At 41.9% G+C, this 25,534-nt stretch overlaps 1 protein-coding gene across 2 annotated transcripts in view; it reads left to right on the top strand.

The window, feature by feature from the left end:
• Nucleotides 1-25,534, top strand: part of dpydb (dihydropyrimidine dehydrogenase b) — a 96,913-nt gene that overhangs the window by 15,436 nt on the left and 55,943 nt on the right. For both annotated transcript variants that reach the window (XM_061936569.2, XM_061936575.2), the window contains exons 4-17: nucleotides 7,371-7,458; nucleotides 7,580-7,741; nucleotides 8,704-8,900; nucleotides 10,006-10,087; nucleotides 10,459-10,543; nucleotides 10,617-10,724; nucleotides 10,785-10,954; nucleotides 13,887-14,097; nucleotides 14,157-14,341; nucleotides 22,095-22,310; nucleotides 22,380-22,544; nucleotides 24,333-24,401; nucleotides 24,487-24,570; nucleotides 24,639-24,759. In XM_061936569.2, the coding sequence (XP_061792553.1) occupies nucleotides 7,371-7,458; nucleotides 7,580-7,741; nucleotides 8,704-8,900; nucleotides 10,006-10,087; nucleotides 10,459-10,543; nucleotides 10,617-10,724; nucleotides 10,785-10,954; nucleotides 13,887-14,097; nucleotides 14,157-14,341; nucleotides 22,095-22,310; nucleotides 22,380-22,544; nucleotides 24,333-24,401; nucleotides 24,487-24,570; nucleotides 24,639-24,759 (1,943 nt within the window). The remainder of the gene's footprint in view (nucleotides 1-7,370; nucleotides 7,459-7,579; nucleotides 7,742-8,703; nucleotides 8,901-10,005; nucleotides 10,088-10,458; nucleotides 10,544-10,616; nucleotides 10,725-10,784; nucleotides 10,955-13,886; nucleotides 14,098-14,156; nucleotides 14,342-22,094; nucleotides 22,311-22,379; nucleotides 22,545-24,332; nucleotides 24,402-24,486; nucleotides 24,571-24,638; nucleotides 24,760-25,534) is intronic.

The raw sequence follows: 25,534 nt of genomic DNA, 5'->3' as shown, positions 1-25,534 counted from the left end.
CGCCGGCTCCTCATCACCACTTCAAGATGGCGGGCAAATTGCTCGTGTCGCAGCAGCCAATGCTGCGTCTACTTATAAGATGTCTATGGTTACAACGTAATTGCAAACACGGCAATCTGTTGCGTCCACTGCAGTTTGCTACCTTATTCATACTTTTTGTCAAGTGATATTTTTTTTAAGCAGGGTTGCATGAGGTACCTACACATAACGTTACGTTAGTCAATGTATCACACACAGTTACGTAACGTTAGTCAATGTATCACACACAGTAACATTACGTTAGTCAATGTATCACACACAGTAACATTACGTTAGTCAATGTATCACACACAGAAACATTACGTTAGTCAATGTATCACACACAGTAACGTAACGTTAGACGGTGGTCAGCAGCACCGCGTATTTTAGCCACCTACAAAAAGACAAACATAGTCAAATAAAGGTCAGTTAAAATGTATACTATATTAAGAATATGTGTACATATTGCATAGGGTACTGACATCTAAAAAGTACAACTCTGTTCATTGTTATGTTCATATATTTGTTATGTTTTTCATGTGTACGCACTAGAGATGCGCGGTTTGCGGGCACAACCGCGGAGTCCGCGGATTATCCGCGGATCGGGCGGATGAAATTAAAAAAAATAAGATTTTATCCGCGCGCGGGTCGGGTCGGGCGGATTAATTAGATTTTTTTTTTTTTTGCGGGTGGCAGTTAAACCAATTCGGAAATATATATACATAGTTAAATGTTGTTACCCACATACGAAAAACGAGCAGGCACCTGCTGCATATGCCACAACAGAAGAAAAAAAAAGAAAAGAGATGGACACTTTTACGGAGCGGAGAAGGGACGCCTCGCCGGGGTCCGGGACCGAGGCCCCTTCCCCCGAGAGGGCCCCACCGGGAGCCGTAGCTGAGGCGATCCGCGAGAAGGGCCCGACGCACGTCCAGGGTCACTACCGCGCCCACCGCACCGACACCCCGCCTCGTCCGCCTTCGCCGCGGCCGGCGTCACGCGCAGCAGGTAAGCAGCTTACCTGCCCGCCACCCCTATTGCCGGGGGCGCGTAACAGGGGTCACTCCGCGCGCAGTGCGCTCACGAAAGGGGTGGGGCTCACCCTGGTTTATATAGAGAGCAGGACGGTGGCCATGGAAGTCGGAACCCGCTAAGGAGTGTGTAACAACCCACCTGCCGAATCAACTAGCCCTGAAAATGGATGGCGCTGGAGCGTGGGCCCATACCTGGCCGTCGCCGGCAGCGAGACGCGCTTGGAGGTGCGCTCAGCGCGGCTCCCATATGATTGCGCACTGGTGTGCGTCTGGGTCGTGACAGCGTGGCACGCGAAAGTCTGTGCTGCATTGGATCAGTCTCCTTTCTTTAACAGGCAAAAGCTTTATAACCTCACCATACCTGCCAACTTTTGAAATCAGAAAAACCTAGTAGCCAGGGTCCAAGGGCCGCAGGCCCCGGTAGGTCCAGGACAAAGTCCTGGTGGAGGGTTCAGGGCTTCGCCCCCCGACGCAAAATGATTATTAGCATTCAGACAGGTTAAAATGTTGCTAAAACCATCACTTTTCTATCAGTCACAGTGACTTTTCAAAACAAAAATATTACAGCAAAAATCATATGGGTTGATTGACATGTTTATTCTGTAAGCTAACTTCAATAGTTTGAAATTATTTTGACAGTTAATGCCAGTTATCCTGTCAACCTTTCACAAGACTTCAATTTGTTAATTGAAAGTATAAACAGTATAAACACTTTTTACAGTAAACAAATGGTAAAACAGTACAAAACAATTCCATAAAAACAGAAATTGGTGTCATTATTAACTTTCTGTCCAAGCTTGTATAATCTACTGCCTTGTTCAATTGTAAAAAATATTCTGTGCCTAAAATTCACATTTCTATCACAATTATCATACTGTAAACATGGTAAGCTAACTTCATTAAAATTAATAGTCCTGTCAATAGCATGGAATTACAATTCAAATGTAGTTTTTTTGTAAGCCTTTCAAAAGAATTCAAAATATGAAAAATTAATGAAAATTAATTTAAGCCATCAGACACTTGAAAAGTGGCACATCACATCTCTAATGTAATCATTTTAACTTTTCAACAGAAATAGCACTGCAAAAATATTAAGGACATACTTCTGTATTTTGGTAGTTATGCTGTCAACATTCAACCAGATTTCTTCAACTTGGACTTGAAAGCATAAATAGTATAAACACTTTTAACAGTATGTCGTGCTGTGAAATACAGCCGACAGGATTGCGCACCAAACACGAAGCATGTCCAAAGCGCACGCGCGCATGGTGCAGGAGAACAAAGGACTTCTTTCATTTAAGGTTTGTGATAAACCATCAAACCCATTCGTTAAAAGGACTCTATAGTAATATAAAGCAAATTTTTCTGGACATTATCATGCAAGAAAAGTTTATTTTTGGGACCGCGATCACCGCGTAATGATTTTTAAAGGTTGCATTACAAACATTTAACTGTCCCATGTGATCAGCCAGTGCGATTGGAAGTCCATGCTCAATTATTGCCTCCGTAAATAAAACTTCGGGCGGGTGCGGGCGGATGGCGGGCGGGTGCAGTTCTGATCAAACGTTACATCGGGTGGATGGCGGATGGTTGACGACTTTCTGACGCGGTTGCGGATGAAATAAATTGCCTATCCGCGCATCTCTAGTACGCACACATAAACACACATACAGTATGAGATGAGATCAATGAGATAAGGTAAGAACAGGATATAAACTGCTGTGGAACTAGTTACAATGCAATATGCCATGGAAATACAATGTTAACACTTTTGTGCAAATAAGTACAGTTGCACTTGTTTTTTTCAAATGTGTTTATTCTGTAAAGGAATGAGTTACATGTTTAAAATGACTGGTTAATAGTGCTATTTTGAAGTGCAATGTCAGCACTATCTTTTTCCCTGCAATTTCAAATGCACTTGTTTTAATAAATAAATACAGCGTTTTAAAAGCATACACAATCTGTGTAAATATATTAGTCTGTGGTTAAAACGACTTGAAATGACTCGAAACTCAAAATGCAGGACTTGGGACTTGACTTGAGACTTTCCAGTATTGACTTTGGACTTGACTCGGACTTGCCCTGTCTTGACTCGGGACTTGACTCGGACTTGAGGGCAAAGACTTGAGACTTACTTGTGACTTGCAAAGCAATGACTTGGTCCCACCTCTGCTAATGTGTCCACTAACATCCACTCGTGTCACCTGACTAATGTGTCCACTAACATCCACTCGTGTCACCTGACTAATGTGTCCACTAACATCCACTCATGTCACCTGACTAATGTGTCCACTAACATCCACTCGTGTCACCTGACTAATGTGTCCACTAAAATCCACTCAGGTCACCTGACTAATGTGTCCACTAACATCCACTCATGTCACCTGACTGTGTCCACTAACATCCACTCGTGTCACCTGACTAATGTGTCCACTAACATCCACTCGTGTCACCTGACTAATGTGTCCACTAACATCCACTCGTGTCACCTGACTAATGTGTCCACTAACATCCACTCGTGTCACCTGACTAATGTGTCCACTAACATCCACTCGTGTCACCTGACTAATGTGTCCACTAACATCCACTCGTGTCACCTGATAAAATGTGTCCACTAACATCCACTCATGTCACCTGACTGTGTCCACTAACATCCACTCATGTCACCTGACTAATGTGTCCACTAACATCCACTCGTGTCACCTGACTAATGTGTCCACTAACATCCACTCATGTCACCTGACTAATGTGTCCACTAAAATCCACTCAGGTCACCTGACTAATGTGTCCACTAACATCCACTCATGTCACCTGACTGTGTCCACTAACATCCACTCGTGTCACCTGACTAATGTGTCCACTAACATCCACTCGTGTCACCTGACTAATGTGTCCACTAACATCCACTCGTGTCACCTGACTAATGTGTCCACTAACATCCACTCGTGTCACCTGACTAATGTGTCCACTAACATCCACTCGTGTCACCTGACTAATGTGTCCACTAACATCCACTCGTGTCACCTGACTAATGTGTCCACTAACATCCACTCGTGTCACCTGATAAAATGTGTCCACTAACATCCACTCGTGTCACCTGACTAATGTGTCCACTAATATCCACTCATGACACCTGACTAATGTGTCCACTAACATCCACTCGTGTCACCTGACTAATGTGTCCACTAACATCCACTCGTGTCACCTGACTAATGTGTCCACTAACATCCACTAGTGTCACCTGACTAATGTGTCCACTAACATCCACTCGTGTCACCTGACTAATGTGTCCACTAACATCCACTCGTGTCACCTGACTAATGTGTCCACTAACATCCACTCGTGTCACCTGACTAATGTGTCCACTAATATCCACTCATGACACCTGACTAATGTGTCCACTAACATCCACTCGTGTCACCTGACTAATGTGTCCACTAACATCCACTCGTGTCACCTGACTAATGTGTCCACTAACATCCACTCGTGTCACTTGACTAATGTGTCCACTAACATCCACTCGTGTCACCTGACTAATGTGTCCACTAACATCCACTCATGTCACCTGACTAATGTGTCCACTAACATCCACTCGTGTCACCTGACTAATGTGTCCACTAACATCCACTCATGTCACCTGACTAATGTGTCCACTAACATCCACTCATGTCACCTGACTAATGTGTCCACTAACATCCACTTGTGTCACCTGACTAATGTGTCCACTAACATCCACTTGTGTCACCTGACTAATGTGTCCACTAACATCCACTCATGTCACCTGACTAATGTGTCCACTAACATCCACTCATGTCACTTGACTAATGTGTCCACTAACATCCACTCATGTCACCTGACTAATGTGTCCACTAACATCCACTCGTGTCACCTGACTAATGTGTCCACTAACATCCACTCGTGTCACCTGACTAATGTGTCCACTAACATCCACTCGTGTCACCTGACTAATGTGTCCACTAACATCCACTCATGTCACCTGACTAATGTGTCCACTAACATCCACTCGTGTCACCTGAATAATGTGTCCACTAACATCCACTCAGGTCACCTGACTAATGTGTCCACTAACATCCACTCATGTCACCTGACTGTGTCCACTAACATCCACTCATGTCTCCTGACTAATGTGTCCACTAACATCCACTCATGTCTCCTGACTAATGTGTCCACTAACATCCACTCGTGTCACCTGACTGTGTCCACTAACATCCACTCAGGTCACCTGACTAATGTGTCCACTAACATCCACTCATGTAAATGATAATGGGTTGTACTTGTATAGCGCTTTTTCTACCTTCAAGGTACTCAAAGCGCTTTGACACTACTTCCACATTTACCCATTCACACACACATTCACACACTGATGGAGGGAGCTGCCATGCAAGGCGGTAACCAGCACCCATCAGGAGCAAGGGTGAAGTGTCTTGCTCAGGACACAACGGACATGACGAGGTTGGTACTAGGTGGGGATTGAACCAGGGACCCTCGGGTCGCGCACGGCCACTCTTCCACTGCGCCACGCCGTCCCTCGTGTCACCTGACTAATGTGTCCACTAACATCCACTCAGGTCACCTGACTAATGTGTCCACTAACATCCACTCATGTCACCTGACTGTGTCCACTAACATCCACTCATGTCTCCTGACTAATGTGTCCACTAACATCCACTCATGTCACCTGACTAATGTGTCCACTAACATCCACTCATGTCACCTGACTAATGTGTCCACTAACATCCACTCGTGTCACCTGACTAATGTGTCCACTAACATCCACTCGTGTCACCTGACTAATGTGTCCACTAACATCCACTTGTGTCACCTGACTAATGTGTCCACTAACATCCACTTATGTGTCCTCTGACTAATGTGTCCACTAACATCCACTTATGTGTCTTCTGACTAATGTGTCCACTAACATCCACTCATGTCACCTGACTAATGTGTCCACTCACATCCACTCATGTCACCTGACTAATGTGTCCACTAACATCCACTCATGTCACCTGACTAATGTGTCCACTAACATCCACTCATGTCACCTGACTAATGTGTCCAGTAACATCCACTCGTGTCACCTGACTAATGTGTCCACTAACATCCACTCATGTCACCTGACTAATGTGTCCACTAACATCCACTCATGTCACCTGACTAATGTGTCCACTAACATCCACTCATGTCACCTGACTAATGTGTCCAGTAACATCCACTCGTGTCACCTGACTAATGTGTCCACTAACATCCACTCATGTCACCTGACTAATGTGTCCACTAACATCCACTCATGTCACCTGACTAATGTGTCCACTAACATCCACTCATGTCACCTGACTAATGTGTCCACTAACATCCACTCATGTCACCTGACTAATGTGTCCAGTAACATCCACTCGTGTCACCTGACTAATGTGTCCAGTAACATCCACTCATGTCACCTGACTAATGTGTCCACTAACATCCACTCATGTCACCTGACTAATGTGTCCACTAACATCCACTCATGTCACCTGACTAATGTGTCCAGTAACATCCACTCGTGTCACCTGACTAATGTGTCCACTAACATCCACTCATGTCACCTGACTAATGTGTCCACTAACATCCACTCATGTCACCTGACTAATGTGTCCACTAACATCCACTCATGTCACCTGACTAATGTGTCCACTAACATCCACTCGTGTCACCTGACTAATGTGTCCACTAACATCCACTCGTGTCACCTGACTAATGTGTCCACTAACATCCACTCGTGTCACCTGACTAATGTGTCCACTAACATCCACTCGTGTCACTTGACTAATGTGTCCACTAACATCCACTCATGTCACCTGACTAATGTGTCCACTAACATCCACTCATGTCACCTGACTAATGTGTCCACTAACATCCACTCATGTCACCTGACTAATGTGTCCACTAACATCCACTCGTGTCACCTGACTAATGTGTCCACTAACATCCACTCGTGTCACCAGACTAATGTGTCCACTAACATCCACTTATGTCACCTGACTAATGTGTCCACTAACATCCACTCATGTCACCTGACTAATGTGTCCACTAACATCCACTCGTGTCACCTGACTAATGTGTCCACTAACATCCACTCGTGTCACCTGACTAATGTGTCCACTAACATCCACTCGTGTCACCTGACTAATGTGTCCACTAACATCCACTCGTGTCACCTGACTAATGTGTCCACTAACATCCACTCAGGTCACCTGACTAATGTGTCCACTAACATCCACTCAGGTCACCTGACTAATGTGTCCACTAACATCCACTCAGGTGTCTGAAATGTGCAGATGCTCCCTGTCAGAAGAGCTGTCCCACCAACTTGGACATCAAGTCATTTATTACAAGCATTGCAAACAAGGTATGCCCTCATCCACACACACACACACACACACACACACACACACACACACACACACACACACACACAATACAATCCACAGTAGGTGAAAAGTGTGTGTGTGTGTGTGTGTGTGTGTCAGAACTACTACGGAGCGGCGAGGTCCATCCTGTCTGACAACCCACTGGGTCTGACCTGTGGAATGGTGTGTCCCACGTCAGAGCTGTGTGTGGGAGGCTGCAACCTGTACGCCTCTGAGGAGGGGCCCATTAACATCGGGGGCTTGCAGCAGTTTGCCACCGAGGTAAAAGACACAAACCATCTCACCTTTCAGCACCAACATGTGTTAGAATACTGACTTCTAGTGTTGAAGATGAATGGAATCTACATTTACAACACTTTTCCACTACAGAGGGACCCGGGGCCCACTCACATATTAACACTCAATGTATAATCTTACTCTTCATAATAATCATAGTCAATAGTTATATCTAATCTTGTGGGTGTTATTATGGATGTGGGTGTTGTTTTGCACATGTTATTATGCATGTGGGTGTTGTTTTGCACATGTTATTATGCATGTGGGTGTTGTTTTGCACATGTTATTATACATGTGGGTGTTGTTTTGCACATGTTATTATGCATGTGGGTGTTGTTTTGCACATGTTATTATGCATGTGGGTGTTGTTTTGCACATGTTATTATGCATGTGGGTGTTGTTTTGCACATGTTATTATGCATGTGGGTGTTGTTTTGCACATGTTCTTATGCATGTGGGTGTTGTTTTGCACATGTTATTATGCATGTGGGTGTTGTTTTGCACATGTTATTATGCATGTGGGTGTTGTTTTGCACATGTTATTATGCACGTGGGTGTTTTGCACATGTTATTATGCATATGGGTGTTGTTTTGCACATGTTAGTATGCATGTGGGCTTTGTTTTGCACATGTTATTATGCATGTGGGTGTTGTTTTGCACATGTTATTATGCATGTGGGAGTTGTTTTGCACATGTTATTATGCATGTGGGTGTTGTTTTGCACATGTTATTATGCATGTGGGTGTTGTTTTGCACATGTTATTACTGCAAAATACTGCAAACAGTCATTAGATGAGTCCAAAAGCAGCACCTTGGTTTAATGACTCAGCAACAAGAGAGCACAATTGCATTATTTTCCCCTGAGACAATAATAAAATTGAATTGATGGATGAGATTTATTTGATGTATCTTCATGATGCAGATGTGAATATGTTTATCTTCACAGGTGTTTAATAAGATGGGCGTCCCTCAGATCAGAAACCCTGAGTTAACGCCACCCCATGAGATGCCACAGTCCTACCATGCACCCATCGCCCTGATTGGCTGTGGCCCTGCTTCTATCAGCTGTGCCTCCTTTCTCGCCCGCCTTGGATACGATGACATCACCATCTTTGAGAAGCAGAAATACACTGGAGGGTTAAGGTAACTTCATCCAATATATTAAATAAATAAATAATGTTGTATAGCCCTGCTTGTGGACTGTGTTATGTTGTCTTGTGCATTTGCTACATATTATGTACATATATGTATATATGTATATATATGAATATGTATATATATATATATATATATATATATATATATATATATGTACAGTATATATATATATATATATATATATATATATATATATATATATATGTTTTTCTACATATGTATGTATATATATGTATACCGGTATATATATGTATGTATATATTTATATGTATGTACGTATATATGTATATATATATGTATGGATATACATGTATATATATGTATATGTATATATGTATATATATATATATGTGTGTGTGTGTGTGTATATATATATATATATATATATATATATATATATATATATATATATATATATATATATGTATGTGTGTATATATGTATATGTGTATATATAATTGGATATCAAGAGTATGTGAAAGTTTGACTCCGACATTGTTTGCTTCCGTGACGACCTCCTTAAAGTTTTGTAATCTATCAAAAATATCAAGCAGCTAAAATGTGTTAAACATGGATACGTGTGGAGAGTGATTGAAAAGGTGTAATTTAGTTTTTTTTATGGTGCATGGACGTTTTTTCATAATGTCCACAAAGTTCAGTGAGCAGGTTGTGCTAGGTGTGACCATGTGTGTTGACTTTTTGGCTTGTTTGAATTTTTTTTTTGCACTATGATTAGGGAAGGTTGTTTGGATTGGGTCATACAAGTAAATGTTGCGCATTCATCCATTCAGAGGATAATTAAAGACAATTGACCCTAAATACTCATGTTGTCCACTAAGAGGTGACAAAATATCAGCATCAAAAATATCAGACTATTAAAATGAATGCTAAGATTTCTTCTTAAACTCATGACCCTGCTGGTCTTACATTGTGTAGTCATCCTGTCAGGCTACTTTCCCTACTTTCAACAATGTCTTATCAGATGTCAGAACAAGGTTTGCATTTTCCAAAAAACCTGAATACATGTTGTAGTACAATAGTCATCAGAGTGTGGACTAAGTGAAGAATAAACGTGTTTGTTCTCATGCAGCACATCAGAAATCCCACAGTTCCGCCTTCCTTATGAGGTTGTGCAGTTTGAGATCGACTTGATGAAGGACCTGGGAGTCAAGGTATGGAACTTACCATTAAGGCTTCGTTTTACGCAACACTGTAGCAAACATGTGTTTGAAGAAATACAAATAATATCATACTTAAATTGAAATCACTTAACGTTAAAAGTATATCAACAAAGTGCAAACTCGTGCATTCTTCAGCTCTGCTCCCTTGGACTGGACTGTGTGCTACTTTTCTTGTCGTCTTTCATAAAATCTTGCACTCTTCCGCCATTCTTGATTACTTCTCTAGGAACTCTGGAGAAACGTTTATCCTCCTTTGCAAAGTTTGTAAATGGAAAGGTTCACAAATAGAGGGGTTTGTAAATGGAGGTTTCACTGCCTTACTTAACATGTGTGATGTATATATTTCCCCGCATTCATGGTAGGTGGTGTGTGAGAAGGGTCTTGGCGTAGACGGAATGACTCTGACTTCTCTGAAAGAACACTACCAGGCTGTCTTCATTGGAATTGGTAAGTGACCTCCTCCAAGTCAATATTTCATTTGGATGACAAGAAGAATAGTGGTAACTTTCCAAATGTTCAGGTCTCCCCCAGGCCAACAGAGCACAAATCTTCCAGGGTTTGACCATGGACCAAGGCTTCTTCACTTCCAAAGACTTCCTGCCCATGGTGGCCACAGCCAGCAAGAGCGGTACTTCAGTCCACACCAGGCAAGAACCTCCGCACAAACTCACCATCTGTCGCCTTTCAGGTATGTGTCAGTGCCGCTCTTCTCTGCCCGCCTTACGGGGAGTGGTGATCGTCCTGGGGGCTGGCGACACGGCCTTTGATTGCGCCACCTCCGCCATCCGCTGCGGCGCCAAGAGAGTGTTTGTCTGCTTCAGGAAGGGATTCACCAACATCAGAGCTGTTCCTGAGGAGGTATGGACGTGAAGTGGGACTGGCGGGGAAAGGCAGTGCATCGTGGTTGGAATGCAAGCCTCGGTCTAAAAGTTCCAAATATGTGAAGGCTTCAGGTAAAAACTGTTGCGTTTGGACCAGTTGTTCCTCCCAGGGAATTCAAGTCACAAGTCGCTCCCAAGCTCTTTACGACACTTAAAGCTGAGTAGAAAAACCACCAGAGACAGAATAGGTATTTTGTAATATATTTGCAAAGCTTTGTAAATACATTGAGACCAATCCAGCATAGAACATTCAATCGCGCCGCCAAGATGGTCTGCCCCCCTCCCATGAAAAACCCTCTCCCCTACCAAGTCTCTCTCCCTCCCACCCTCGCAGTCATGTCCCTCCAGCCCAAAACACATGCCCATTGTCCTCCGCACCTGGACATAAGGCTAGATAAGAGAAAGGAGTATCTTACTTTCTTACATTCCTCACTCAAGGTTAAGCACACAGTATTTGCAGACAACCAAAAGACCACAATTGGAAGAAAAACACTAGCTGTTTTGTAATATGATAATGAAATAAAAGAAGTAACACTTAAATTCGGATATATGTAAATATCTGCCTCCGACCCAAGGAAGTTGGGTTAGTGAGCTAATAAAGAGACGACAAATAGCAGCTGTGAGACCATCAAACATGACTTTTAACGCCATCACCTGGCACATGTTGGTGTGTTCACGGCATTTTTGCACCGGTGAGTTTGAATCAATGCCTGTTTTTTTTAGTAGCATTTAGTAGGAGGATGTTGTTAGCTAAACGAGGGCTACGAACAAGGTGCAGTATTTAGGGGAAAAACAATATTCATAGATCAATAACTGAGAAGACTGTCAATATATCCCACATTAATGCAGAGTGTATTCAAATAGGGACGAAAGAGGTTTTGCACACACCCAAAGTTGGTTTGTTGGTGAGTTTTTAAGGACTTGGAATTGCAAAATGTTGGGCCTGTATTAAAACTGACTTTGTTGACGACCGAGATAGAGGACACGTTCAGTAGCTTGCTCAAATCTTGTCTATTGGACGTGCTCATGTGGACCAAGTCTACCAGTTTTACTTATTTTCTTAAGCCTTTGGAACAGGATCCATTTTTTTTCCGTTACCGTCCCTTACCTTTTTTCTTTCGTACGATCCATTTTTATTCCAATTGGTTGATTCCTCTCACAATACCGTCGGACGAGTACAAAATCTTTCTCCAGAAACAATGGCTAGCCAGCCCCCACAATGCATTGCGAAATCACACCCTATTTGTCCCCTGCAGTCCATAAAGAATGTAACGCTGTTGAATGGAGTCAAGTCAAACACTTGTGCCAGGCGGAAAAACCACCGCACAGATTGAAGGCCTCCCACAAGATCATTGATTGGTCTTGTGGCGCTGCCTTCTTGCCAAGGTGACAATAGTTGCGTTTCCATTGAACCTGGAAGTGCACAAAACCTAAATATTGCAAAAAGAAACTGGTAATGGGAACACCCATTTTTGGAAAAACCTCACAAATATCACTTAAATGTTTTTGTTAGGACATGATCATGATGTGTAGAGGAGAAACATACAGGTTTGAAGTAGCGGATAGCCCACCATCCTTTTCTTTATTGTTTTTGTTTCTCCTAATAATCCAAAACATGCACATAATCCTTCAAGCCACGCCCCCTGTACTCTGGCCAGTTGTAAACTTCCCTGGGTATGTACTGTATGTGCATCAAGAACTGGTATTGTGGATAACCAATGTTTTAAAAGTTTTCCTGCACAACAAAGAAATGTCCAGAGAGGGCTAAGGTCTTTTCAGTATATATTTGAGACCCTCAAATAACAAATAGACGTAAACATAAACAGAGAAGCAAATATAGGTTGCTAAGAGGGAAGACAAAGTGAGAGAGAGAGACAAGGAAACAACTTCAATATATTTATATTTGCCCTGGGACTGAGAGAAGAAAGAGGAGGGGTTGGGTTGCAATGCAGACTATCTGTGAACAGGAATGTTTTGGTTAAACGTTGTCAATTTTAAACTCCTTTTATTTGTTTTTAAATGTCTAAACAACCTCGCGCCAACCTATCTCTCCGACCTCCTTCAGCCTTACTGCCCCACCCGATCCTTAAGATCAGCCGATCAGCTGCTGTTGACGGTCCCTGACACAAGGCTGAAGCTTAGAGGTGACAGAGCTTTCGCCGTTGCTGCTCCCAAGCTCTGGAACGACCTACCCCTGAGTGTTAGACAAGCCTCCTCTCTTCCTGTTTTTAAATCTCTCTTAAAAACATACTTTTATTCCATGGCTTTTAACACTGAGTGATATCCATCCTGCAATGACGCCCCATAATACACCTGCTGTGAACCTGTTTTTATGTTTTTATTTATTCTATTTTAATTATTTATTTTTTATCGTGTTCTGTTTGTGTTGTGTTGTGTTTGCTCGGTACTCGTTTTATCTTTTAACCTGTTCATTGTACAGCACTTTGGCTACCCCTGTGGTAAATTTTAAATGTGCTTTATAAATAAAGTTGATTTGATTTGATTTGAAAAGGCAGTAATACAGCATCAATCACAAAAGAAAACCAAGTTGGAGCGTAACCTGTAATATAAATGAGTGATCTCCGGCATCACAACCGTCCTTGTCTCATGTTCTTGGGATGTGTGGGAGATGGGTGTAAAAAGAACCCAACAGAGTAAATGGTAAATGGTCTCTATTTACACGGCACTTTACTATACCTGGAATGATACCCAAAGCGCTCACGTTCATCCACACATTCACACACTGATGGCGGAAGCTGCCATGCAAGGCGCTAACCACGGCCCATCAGGAGCAAGGGTGAAAGTGTCTTGCCGTGCAGTGAAGAGAAGCAATACAGCATAAATCACGTGAGGACTGGTAGACTAAAAAAAGATGAGTAAAATATGAATTTTTCCACGACAATGCTCAGATGGAGTTGGCTAAGGAGGAGCGGTGTGAGTTCCTCCCTTTCCTGTCTCCGCGGGAGGTCATCATGAAGAACGGGCGGGTCGCCGGCTTGCAGTTTTGTCGCAGCGAGCAGACTGAGGACGGCGACTGGTTGGAGGACGAGGACCAAGTAGTGAGGCTGAAGGCCGACTACATCATCAGCGCCTTTGGGTCCATGCTCAGCGAGCCCACAGGTTGGACTTGTTTGACAGTTTTAATACAGGCCAGGTGTTCACCAGTGGTCTGTGTGCAGTGAGCCACGCCATGGCGCCGCTCAAGCTGACTCGTTGGGGCACGCCCGAGGTGAACGGCGAGACCATGCAGACCAGTGAGCCCTGGGTGTTTGCCGGGGGAGACATTGCCGGACTGGCAAACACCACGGTGGAGTCGGTGAACGACGGCAAGCAGGCCTCCTGGCATATTCACAGATACCTTCAGGTACTGCTAGTCTCACAACTACAAACCCCGTTTCCATATGAGTTGGGAAATTGTGTTAGATGTAAATATAAACAGATTACAATGATTTGCAAATCCTTTTCAAGCCATATTCAGTTGAATATGCTACAAAGACAACATATTTGATGTTCAAACTCATAAACTTTTTTTTGTTGTTGTAAATAATCATTAACTTAGAACACGTGCCAAAGTAGTTGGGAAAGGGCATGTTCACCACTGTGTTACATCACCTTTTCTTTTAACAACACTCAGTAAGCGTTTGGGAACTGAGGAGACACATTTTTGAAGCTTCTCAGGTGGAATTCTTTCCCATTCTTGCTTGATGTACAGCTTAAGTTGTTCAACAGTCCGGGGGTCTCCGTTGTGCTATTTTAGGCTTCACATTTTCAATGGGAGACAGGTCTGGACTACAGGCAGGCCAGTCTAGTACCCGCACTCTTTTACTATGAAGCCACGGTGATGTAACACGTGGCTTGGCATTGTCTTGCTGAAATAAGCAGGGGCGTCCATGGTAACGTTGCTTGGATGGCAACATATGTTGCTCCAAAACCTGTATGTACCTTTCAGCATTAATGGTGCCTTCACAGATGTGTAAGTTAGCCATGTCTTGGGCACTAATACACCCCCATACCATCACACATGCTGCCTTTTACACTTTGCGCCTATAACAATCCGGATGGTTCTTTTCCTCTTTGGTCCGGAGGACACGACGTCCACAGTTTCCAAAAACAATTTGAAATGTGGACTCGTCAGACCACAGAATACTTTTCCACTTTGTATCAGTCCATCTTAGATGAGCTCAGGCCCAGCTAAGCCGACGGTGTTTCTGGGTGTTGTTGATAAACGGTTTTCGCCTTGCATAGGAGAGTTTTAACTTGTACTTACAGATGTAGCGACCAACTGTAGTTACTAAAAGTGGTTTTCTGAAGTGTTCCTGATCCCATGTGGTGATATCCTTTACACACTGATGTCGCTTGTTGATGCAGTACAGCCTGAGGGATGGAAGGTCACAGGCTTAGCTGCTTACGTGCAGTGATTTCTCCAGATTCTCTGAACCCTTTGATGATATTACGGAGCGTAGATGGTGAAATCCCTAAATTCCTTGCAATAGCTGGTTGAGAAAGGTTTTTCTTAAACTGTTCAACAATTTGCTCAGGCATTTGTTGACAAAGTGGTGACCCTCGCCCCATCCTTGTTTGTGAATGACTGAGCATTTCATGGAATCTACTTTTATACCCAATCATGGCACCCACCTGTTCCCAATTAGCCTGTTCACCTGTGGGATGTTCCAAATAAGTGTTTGATGAGCATTCCTCAACTTTATCAGTATTTATTGCCACCTTTCCCAACTTCTTTGTCGCGTGTTGCTGGCATCAAATTCTAAAGTTAATGATTATTTGCAGAAAAAAAAATGTTTATGAGTTTGAACATCAAATATGTTGTCTTTGTAGCATATTCAACTGAATATGGCTTGGAAAGGATTTGCAAATCATTGTATTCCGTTTATATTTACATCTAACACAATTTAACAACTCATATGGAAACGGGGTTTGTACACCACATGGTAGGAGGATACTGCACATTCTTAGGGGAGGGTACTGAATCCGGTCCCACCGGTCCGGATTCACTTAAAATCCAACGGTGCCATTTTACAGTAAGTGGTTTGTGCCTAAGGTTTTTGCACTTGGTGATTTTCCCAGTTTTCCCAAAACTACCTCTAGGTTCCAACAAAGAAAGGCTCCACTTTTCCAAAAAATTGTTATCTTCATGCTATTGACATGCTACTGATTAGCATTAGTATTTTTACATGGCGATTTCAACCCCTCTAAATTTGTTAATTAAAATTACAGCTAAGATGCCTGGTACAATTAAACATCTGGCACATAATTTTAAGTACAATACTTACAGTATTAGCACTTTTTAGGGAGCAACAAAAGACTCAACACCTAAAATTGAACTGACTAGCCAGCGCACCAAACTACAGCTTCGGTTTGGACCGGGAGACATCACGGATTTAAAAAGGCATCTGGCCCGCTGGGTGTTTCCAGATTCATTTGAAATAACTAGCATTCTAATTGCTGCAAGATCGCTGCCATCTTGTGGACAATGTTTGTAAAATAGGCCAATAAGCATAAATTGAGATTTGAAGTGAACAAAGCACAGCATTTACTTATACGACCCAATGCAAACTGAACACAAGGCATAAAAAAGAATGCCTGTGCACGTGAGCTGTGTGCTTGGTATTTTTATGTATTTTTATCTATTTATCTGAGTACCATGTTCTTATGTTTTTATGTGTTATTATGAATTTGCACTAAATTAGTTTGCTTGCAATTTCGTTGTACAATGTACAATGACAATAAAGATATATTCTATTCTATTCTTCTATTCTAAACAACCTTCCCTAGTCATGGTGCAACAAAAAAAAATCAAGCCAACAAATATGGTCACACAATATAACCTTCACACTGAATTTTGTAGATATTATAAAAACGTCCAAGCACCATAAAACAATTCAAAATTACACCTCTTATCCATCATATCAATATAATATGTACATATATGTACATATATGTATATATTTTTATATATATATATATATATATATATATATATATATATATATATATATATATATATATATATATATATATTGGTATTTTGCATGCAGTTGACCAAAGAAGGCCGAAAGGTGGGAATAGAAACAGGGCAAAAATATATACATATATGTATCATCAACACTTATTTAAAAAAAAAAAAAGTAACCATACAAAATGTAAACAAAAGAAAATCTACATCAGTGTTTCTTCACCATAGTTGGGCCGCCAAAAAAGATGTGTTTCTCAGCTGTGGTTTGTTTGTATAGGCCGCAGCAATAACTACTTTTAATACACTTTTCCACCACCTGTGGCAGTATTGACCGAATCAAGCAAACAGAACATAAGTTATATAGAGAAGTTTCTTAAGCCCAAAAATTATGACTAAATTGGTGTAGCTCTATTTTCATTTGCACTTTAATTTTCTTGACAATTTATTTAAGAAAAATATATCATGATTATTATTATTAATTTTAATTCATTCATCCATTCAACATAGTTTCGAAATTTTAATAAATAATTGTAATACATTTGAAAAATGATGTTAATTTATTTGTCAGCTGTTTTCATGAGTCTATATCAGGGGTGCTCATTACGTCGATCGCGAGCTACCGGTCGATCTCGGAGGGTGTGCCAGTCGATCACCAGCCAGGCATTAAAAAAATAGTCCTAAAAATGAGCGATCATAAATCTTCACTATGACGTCACTTTCGTCACTTGATTGACATTCACGGCACCCGAGGGTCTTCTGAGATGACGCTGGCTGCTGCCAGATCATAAAAATTACCGACTGGAAGGCGAGAAACACTTTATTTCAACAGACTCTGGCGCCGTACCTGTTGTCAAAACTCCAAAGACCGACTGCACAGTTGCACAATAAAAGCTCTGCTTCATCCTGCTTGCGATACCAAAATAAGTGTCTCAGAAAGCTGGCGTGCACAAGCTAGCAAGCTACGGAGTTTGCCAACAATGTATTTCTTGTAAAGTGTATAAAAAGGAGTACGGAAGCTGGACAAATAAGATGCCAAAAAGCAACCACTTTCATGTGGTATTGGACAGAAAGGAGGACTTTTTTTCTCCTCCATTCGAAAATGCGGACGTTATCAGCACCACTGTCTGATTCCAATCAATGCAAGTCATCAGAATCAGGTAATACACCAACTTATATTCTTGTCTTCATGAAAGAAAGGAATCTATATGTGTTAAACATGCTTGTTTTATCTTTAAACACTTTTAACTTATTAACAATATTAACTATATGTGTTAAACATGCTTGTATTATCATTAAACACCTTTAACTTGTTAACAATATTAACTATATGTGTTAAACATGCTTGTATTATCTTTAAACACCTTTAACTTATTACCAATATTAACTATACGCGTTAAACATGCTTGTATTATCTTTAAATACCTTTAACTTGTTAACAATACTAACTATGTGTTAAACATTCTTGTATTATCATTATCAATCAATCAATGTTTATTTATATAGCCCTAAATCACAAGTGTCTCAAAGGGCTGCACAAGCCACAACGACATCCTCGGTATAGCCCACATAAGGGCAAGGAAAAACTCACCCCAGTGGGACGTCGATGTGAATGACTATGAGAAACCTTGGAGAGGACCGCATATGTGGGTAACCCCCCCCCTCTAGGGAGACCGAATGCAATGGATGTCGAGTGGGTCTAACATAATATTGTGAGAGTCCAGTCCATAGTGGATCCAGCATAACAGTAAGAGTCCAGTCCACAGTGGGGTCAGCAGGAAACCATCCCGAGCGGAGACGGGTCAGCAGCGCAGAGATGTTCCCAACCGATATACAGGCGAGCGGTCCACCCCGGGTCCCGACCCCGGACAGCCAGCACCCCATCCATGGCCACCGGATCTGTGTGTCTCCCCTTCCACAAGGGATAGGGGGGAGCAGAGGAGAAAAGAAAAGAAACGGCAGATCAACTGGTCTAAAAAAGGGGGGCTATTCAAAGGCTAGAGTATACAAATGAGTTTTGAGATGGGACTTAAATGTTTCTACTGAGGTAGCATCTCTAACTGTTACCGGGAGGGCATTCCATAGTGCTGGAGCCCGAATAGAAAACGCTCTACAGCCCGCAGACTTTTTTTGGGCTCTGGGAATCACTAATAAGCCGGAGTTCTTTGAACGCAGATTTCTTGCCGGGACATATGGTACAATACAATCGTCAAGATAGGCTGGAGCTAGACCGTGTAGTATTTTATACGTAAGTAGTAAAACCTTAAAGTCGCATCTTAAGTGCACAGGAAGCCAGTGCAGGTGAGCCAGTATAGGCGTAATATGATCAAACTTTCTTGTTCTTGTCAAAAGTCTAGCAGCCGCATTTTGTACCAACTGTAATCTTTTAATGCTAGACATAGGGAGACCCGAAAATAATACGTTACAGTAATCGAGACGAGACGTAACGAACGCATGAATAATGATCTCAGCGTCGCTAGTGGACAAAATGGAACGAATTTTAGCGATATTACGGAGATGAAAGAAGGCCGTTTTAGTAACACTCTTAATGTGTGACTCAAAGGACAGAGTTGGGTCGAAGATAATACCCAGATTCTTTACTGAGCCGCTTTGTGTAATTGTTTGGTTGTCAAATGTTAAGGTGGTATTATCAAATAAATGTCGGTGTTTAGCAGGACCGATAATCAGCATTTCCGTTTTCTTAGTGTTGAGTTGCAAGAAGTTAGCGGACATCCATTGTTTAATTTCATTAAGACACGCCTCCAGCTGACTACAATCCGGCGTGTTGGTCAGCTTTAGGGGCATGTAGAGTTGGGTGTCATCAGCATAACAATGAAAGCTAACACCGTATTTGCGTATGATGTCGCCTAGCGGCAGCATGTAAATACTAAAGAGTGCAGGGCCAAGAACCGAACCTCTTACCTATCATTAAACACCTTTAATGTATTAACAATATTAACTATATGTGTTAAACATGCTTGCATTATCATTAAACATCTTTAACTTGTTAACAATATTAACTATATGTGTTAAACATGCTTGCGTTATCTTTAAACACCTTTAACGTATTAACAATATTAACTATATGTGGTAAACATGCTTGTATTATCATTAAACACCTTTAACTTGTTAACAATATTAACTATATGTATTAAACATACTTGTATTTTCATTAAACACCTTTAATGTATTAACAATATTAACTATATGTGTTAAACATGCTTGTATTATCATTAAACACCTTTAACTTGTTAACAAAAACATATGTTTCATAAATAAGTAGATATAAATTATATATATGAATGAGGTAGATCCCCACTACTTGATCAATTGAAAAGTAGCTCGCCTGCAGAAAAAGTGTGAGCACCCCTGGTCTATATGATGTTTATTTAAGAAACATATATGTATATATATGGGAAGACCGCCCCCGCCCCACCGGAGCGGGGGCGGTCTTCCCGTCCGGTTGCGGGGAGTCTCTGGGTCCCTCGGGCGGGGTGTCTCGCCTTTCTGCCCGTGTGGGGTGTGGTCTCTCGCTGGCTTGGGGTCTGGCTGTCCCCTGCTTTTCTCGTGCCCTGTCCTCTGCCGGGTGCGTCTGTCTGCGGCCTGCTGCTGGCCCTTGTGGGCGGTACGGTGGGTCGGGCTCTGGGGTTCCTGTCGCTGGCCGGCTTGGCTGCGTGGGGGCGGTGGTCCCTGGTTCCCTGGGCACCACGCCTCCTGTTTGTGGGTTGGGCTCTCGGGGGTGATGGGGCCGTGCTCTGGCTCCCACGCACTCTGGGAGTCGAATGTATTGTACATGCAAATTCACATATGCTCACATACGTACATAGGTACCTACGCTCCCACATACATACACAAATACAGTACATATTTACCTACCTAATGTTCGTACATCCACACGCACATTCAATATACAAACATACACATATACACATACTGTACATATACATTCACTGTACAAACACATATACACATTCTGTACATATACATTCATTGTACAAACACATATACACATTCTGTACATATACAAGTACATATGCATACTTACACTCATGCACATAATCACGTTTCATCAAACATATATTAACGTTGTTGCCCTAGGGTAAACTGGGTGTAACACATGGCACACTGACAAAGCTTAACCTATTGTGACTATAACAATCTACAAGGTTAATGTAAGTTGCTTCTCTTTCTCCCCCTCCATTTTTCTGCATTCTTTCGTATCTCAAGTTATCATTACGTATATGTATTGTTGCATTTAAACAACTGTATTGTTGATAATAAAGGTAAATTATTGGTATTGTTCATTATCAATAGCGCTATTTCTATTGGTATTTGTATTGATCCATTTGTAGTGTAATAATGCTCATTGTCATTTCTGTATTATTTTTTATTTTTCGCTAACTGCTTATTTGCTATTACTTTTACCATCATATTTGTACATGTCATATTTGCTGATGTTGCTCTATTGTTGTTGTTGTTGTTGTTGTTGTTTGCTGTTGTTGTTTTTGTCTCTCTGTCTAATCCCCCTCTTGTCCCCACAATTTCCCCCTCTGTCTTCTTTTTTTTTCTCTTTCTATCCCCTCCTGCTCCGGCCCGGCTGCACTAAATGATAATATAAATACATTTAATAAAGTCAAATACAAATAAGGCAACAAGAGAAGTATCCTACACTTCTCTTTTGTAAAGTAAATCTGAACAGCCGACATGGGCATCTACATCAACTATATGATTTGCCTGAGAAGCTGGACAGGACAAAAAAAAAAAAAAAAAAAAAAAAAAAAAAGAAACATATATGTTATTATTCATTTAGTTATATTTTTTTGTATTTAAATTGCATGTCCATTTTTTTTAAATCAGTTTTTATGAATCCCTTCTTTTGCATGATATATTTGATTAGTATTTACTTTTGTAATTGATAATAATCTTTGTGATGCATCATTTGACAAGGTTGTAGACTGTAAGTAGGTTAGATATCATTATTGAATATGATTAAACTCCAGAGTTAGGTGACTAATTCAGTGTTAATATTTGAGTGGGCCCCGGCCCCCTCTGTAGTGGAACAGTTAGACCCCGAGGTGAAAAAGGTTCAGAACCCCTGCTGTGAATCACATGAAATAGATCATGAAGGCTCATGCTCCTTCTCCTGCAGTCCCTGCATGACCAGACGGTGGAGGCCGTTCCAAAGCTGCCATTGTTCTACTGCGCCATCGACCAAGTGGACATCAGTGTGGAGGTGTGCGGAATCAAGTTTCCCAACCCGTTTGGCCTGGCTTCTGCTCCTCCCACGACCACGGCAGCCATGATCCGAAGAGCTTTTGAACAAGGATGGGGCTTCGCACTGACCAAGACCTTTGGACTGGATAAAGTAAACACAGGACCAAGACAAGCGTAATGGTTCCATTTCATTTACAGCCTGTTGTCCTCTACCTTGAAGGACCTGGTGACAAACGTGTCTCCTCGTATTGTGCGCGGCACCACCTCTGGTCACATGTACGGACCTGGTCAAGGATCCTTCCTGAACATTGAGCTGATCAGTGAAAAGACCGCAGCCTACTGGTGCCGGTCAGTGGCTGAGCTCAAGAGAGATTTCCCCCAAAATGTAAGTCTTTCAAGACCTCAAAGATTGTCTATTGGAAATTTGCAGGACATGCGGAACAATCCGGATACCGTTTCGCCGACAGGAAGAAGTAATACAAATCCACTTGTAGTTTTGGAAGGTTCTACTTCTTCATTCATTTTGACATTTGGACTACAAAAAAGTGAAAAGTTTAAAAAACTACAAGTTGCAATACTGACCTTAGCCTGTAGGAGTCTTAAATCATCACCACATTTGGACTGCAAACAAACCTGAAAATAACCCATTTATTTGGGAGAATTCATCCAGCATTCCATGAAAAATGACCCATAATTTGGGTTGAATATACAGTATAACCAATGTATGTGATAGAATTAACCCAGCATTGTAGTTAAAATGCTGCCATGAGGTGGCGACTTGTCCAGGGTGTAACCCGCCTACCGCCCCAATGCAGCTGAGATAGGCTCCAGCGACCCCCCTGACCCCGAAAGGGACAAGTGGTAGAAAATGGATGGATGAATGTAGTTAAAATGACCCATAATTTAGGTTGAATATAGAACCAATGTATGTGATAGAATTAACCCAGCATTGTAGTTAAAATGACCCAGCATTTGGGTTGAATGCATAACCCAACCCATCATTCTGGGTTAAATAAGAAACCCATCCTACTGGGTTAAATTAACCCAGTGTTGGTTTGGTCCAATAGTTACCCAGCAGCTGGGTAGAAAACTACCCAAATTGGGTTGTAAAATTAACCCAGCGTTGGTTTGGTCCAATAGTTACCCAGCAGCTGGGTAGAAATCTACCCAAATTGGGTAGTTAAATTAACCCAGCGTTGGTTTGGTCCAATAGTTACCCAGCAGCTGGGTAGAAAACTACCCAAATAGGGTAGTTAAATTAACCCAGTGTTGGTTTGGTCCAATAGTTACCCAGCAGCTGGGTAGAAAAATACCTAAATTGGGTAGTTAAATGAACCCAATGTTGGTTTGGTCCAATAGTTACCCAGCAGCTGGGTAGAAATCTACCCAAATTGGGTAGTTAAATTAACCCAGCGTTGGTTTGGTCCAATAGTTACCCAGCAGCTGGGTAGAAAACTACCTAAATTGGGTAGTTAAATGAACCCAGTGTTGGTTTGGTCCAATAGTTACTCAGCAGCTGGGTAGGAAACTACCCAAATTGGGTAGTTAAATTAACCCAGCGTTGGTTTGGTCCAATAGTTACCCAGCATCTGGGTAGAAAACTACCCAAATTGGGTAGTTAAATTAACCTAGCATTGGTTTGGTTCAATAGTTACCACCAGCTGGGTAGAAATCTACCCAAATTGGGTAGTTTTCAACCCAGCAGTTGGGTAGAAAAGTACCCAAATTGGGTAGTTTTCAACCCAGCAGCTGGGTAGAAAAGTACCCAAATTTGGGTCGACATGTTTTATAGTGCAGGTATCAAATACCTTTTCTGTCATTAGAAACTATTCAAGAGGGTTGAGGTCCACTCAGACATTTTGGGCAAACGAGGGCGCCAACTGACCATGTGTTCCAAGCAGAAGACGTAAAATGGCAGGTTTCATTTGGGTTGAGAGGGAGGAGCCACAGCCACGCTTTACTGTGTGCCCCTTGCTTGGTATGAAGCGTTTGCTTGCCTCACAGAATTGCTATTGCGACATCCAGTGGGCACGTTTAGAACTGCAGCTTCTTTCAGTACAAATTACAGCTCGTTTTCATACTTTGCAAACTCATCTTACGGACCGAATTGATGGATTAAAAAACAAAATCCTGACAGTGATGGATCTGAAAAGAAACGTTCTCTGTCTCCCAGGTGGTGATCGCCAGCATCATGTGCAGCTACAACAAGGAGGACTGGACACAACTGGCCAAGATGGCTGAGGTGTGCTCGTCGCCCTGTGTAGTCGCCCTATGTGTAGTCGCCCTATGTCTTCTTCTTATCAACCTTGGTGACCACCCTTGTTCAGGAATCTGGAGCTGATGCCTTGGAGTTGAACTTGTCCTGTCCTCATGGCATGGGAGAGAGAGGCATGGGATTGGCGTGTGGGCAGGTACATGCCGACACACACACAGGAAGTAAGGCAAGAGTTGGTGATCCATGATCTATATTTGGCATCAGGACCCCGTGTTGGTGCGTAACATCTGTCGCTACGTGCGAGTCGCCACCTCCATACCCTTCTTTGCCAAACTGACACCTAACGTTACCAACATTGTGGACATTGCCAGGGCCGCCCAGGAAGGTACACACACACACATCATATTCAACCTCCATTTACAAACTTCTCAAACTGGGTTCATAGTTTGTATGGTGAAGCACATTTCTTCATAAGACACAATGTCAACATGAATAATGATAGGACACAATGTCAATATGAATAATGGTAGGACACAATGTCAACATGAATAATGATAGGACACAATGTCAACATGAATAATGGTGGGACACAATGTCAACATGAATAATGGTAGGGCACAATGTCAACATGAATAATGGCTAGGACACAATGTCAACATGAATAATGGCAGGACACAATGTCAACATGAATAATGGTAGGACACAATGTCAACATGAATAATGGTAGGACACAATGTCAACATGAATAATGGCAAGGACACAATGTCAACATGAATAATGGTAGGACACAATGTCAACATGAATAATGGCAAGGACACAATGTCAACATGAATAATGGTAGGACACAATGTCAACATGAATAATGGTAGGACACAATGTCAACATGAATAATGGCTAGGACACAATGTCAACATGAATAATGGTAGGACACAATGTCAACATGAATAATGGCTAGGACACAATGTCAACATGAATAATGGTAGGACACAATGTCAACATGAATAATGGTAGGACACAATGTCAACATGAATAATGGCTAGGACACAATGTCAACATGAATAATGTTAGGACACAATGTCAACATGAATAATGGTAGGACACAATGTCAACATGAATAATGGCTAGGACACAATGTCAACATGAATAATGTTAGGACACAT

The sequence above is a fragment of the Nerophis lumbriciformis genome, linkage group LG03 (genome assembly GCF_033978685.3).
Source record: "Nerophis lumbriciformis linkage group LG03, RoL_Nlum_v2.1, whole genome shotgun sequence".
Lineage (NCBI taxonomy): Eukaryota > Metazoa > Chordata > Actinopteri > Syngnathiformes > Syngnathidae > Nerophis > Nerophis lumbriciformis.
This window is presented reverse-complemented; position numbering and strand designations above follow the sequence as displayed.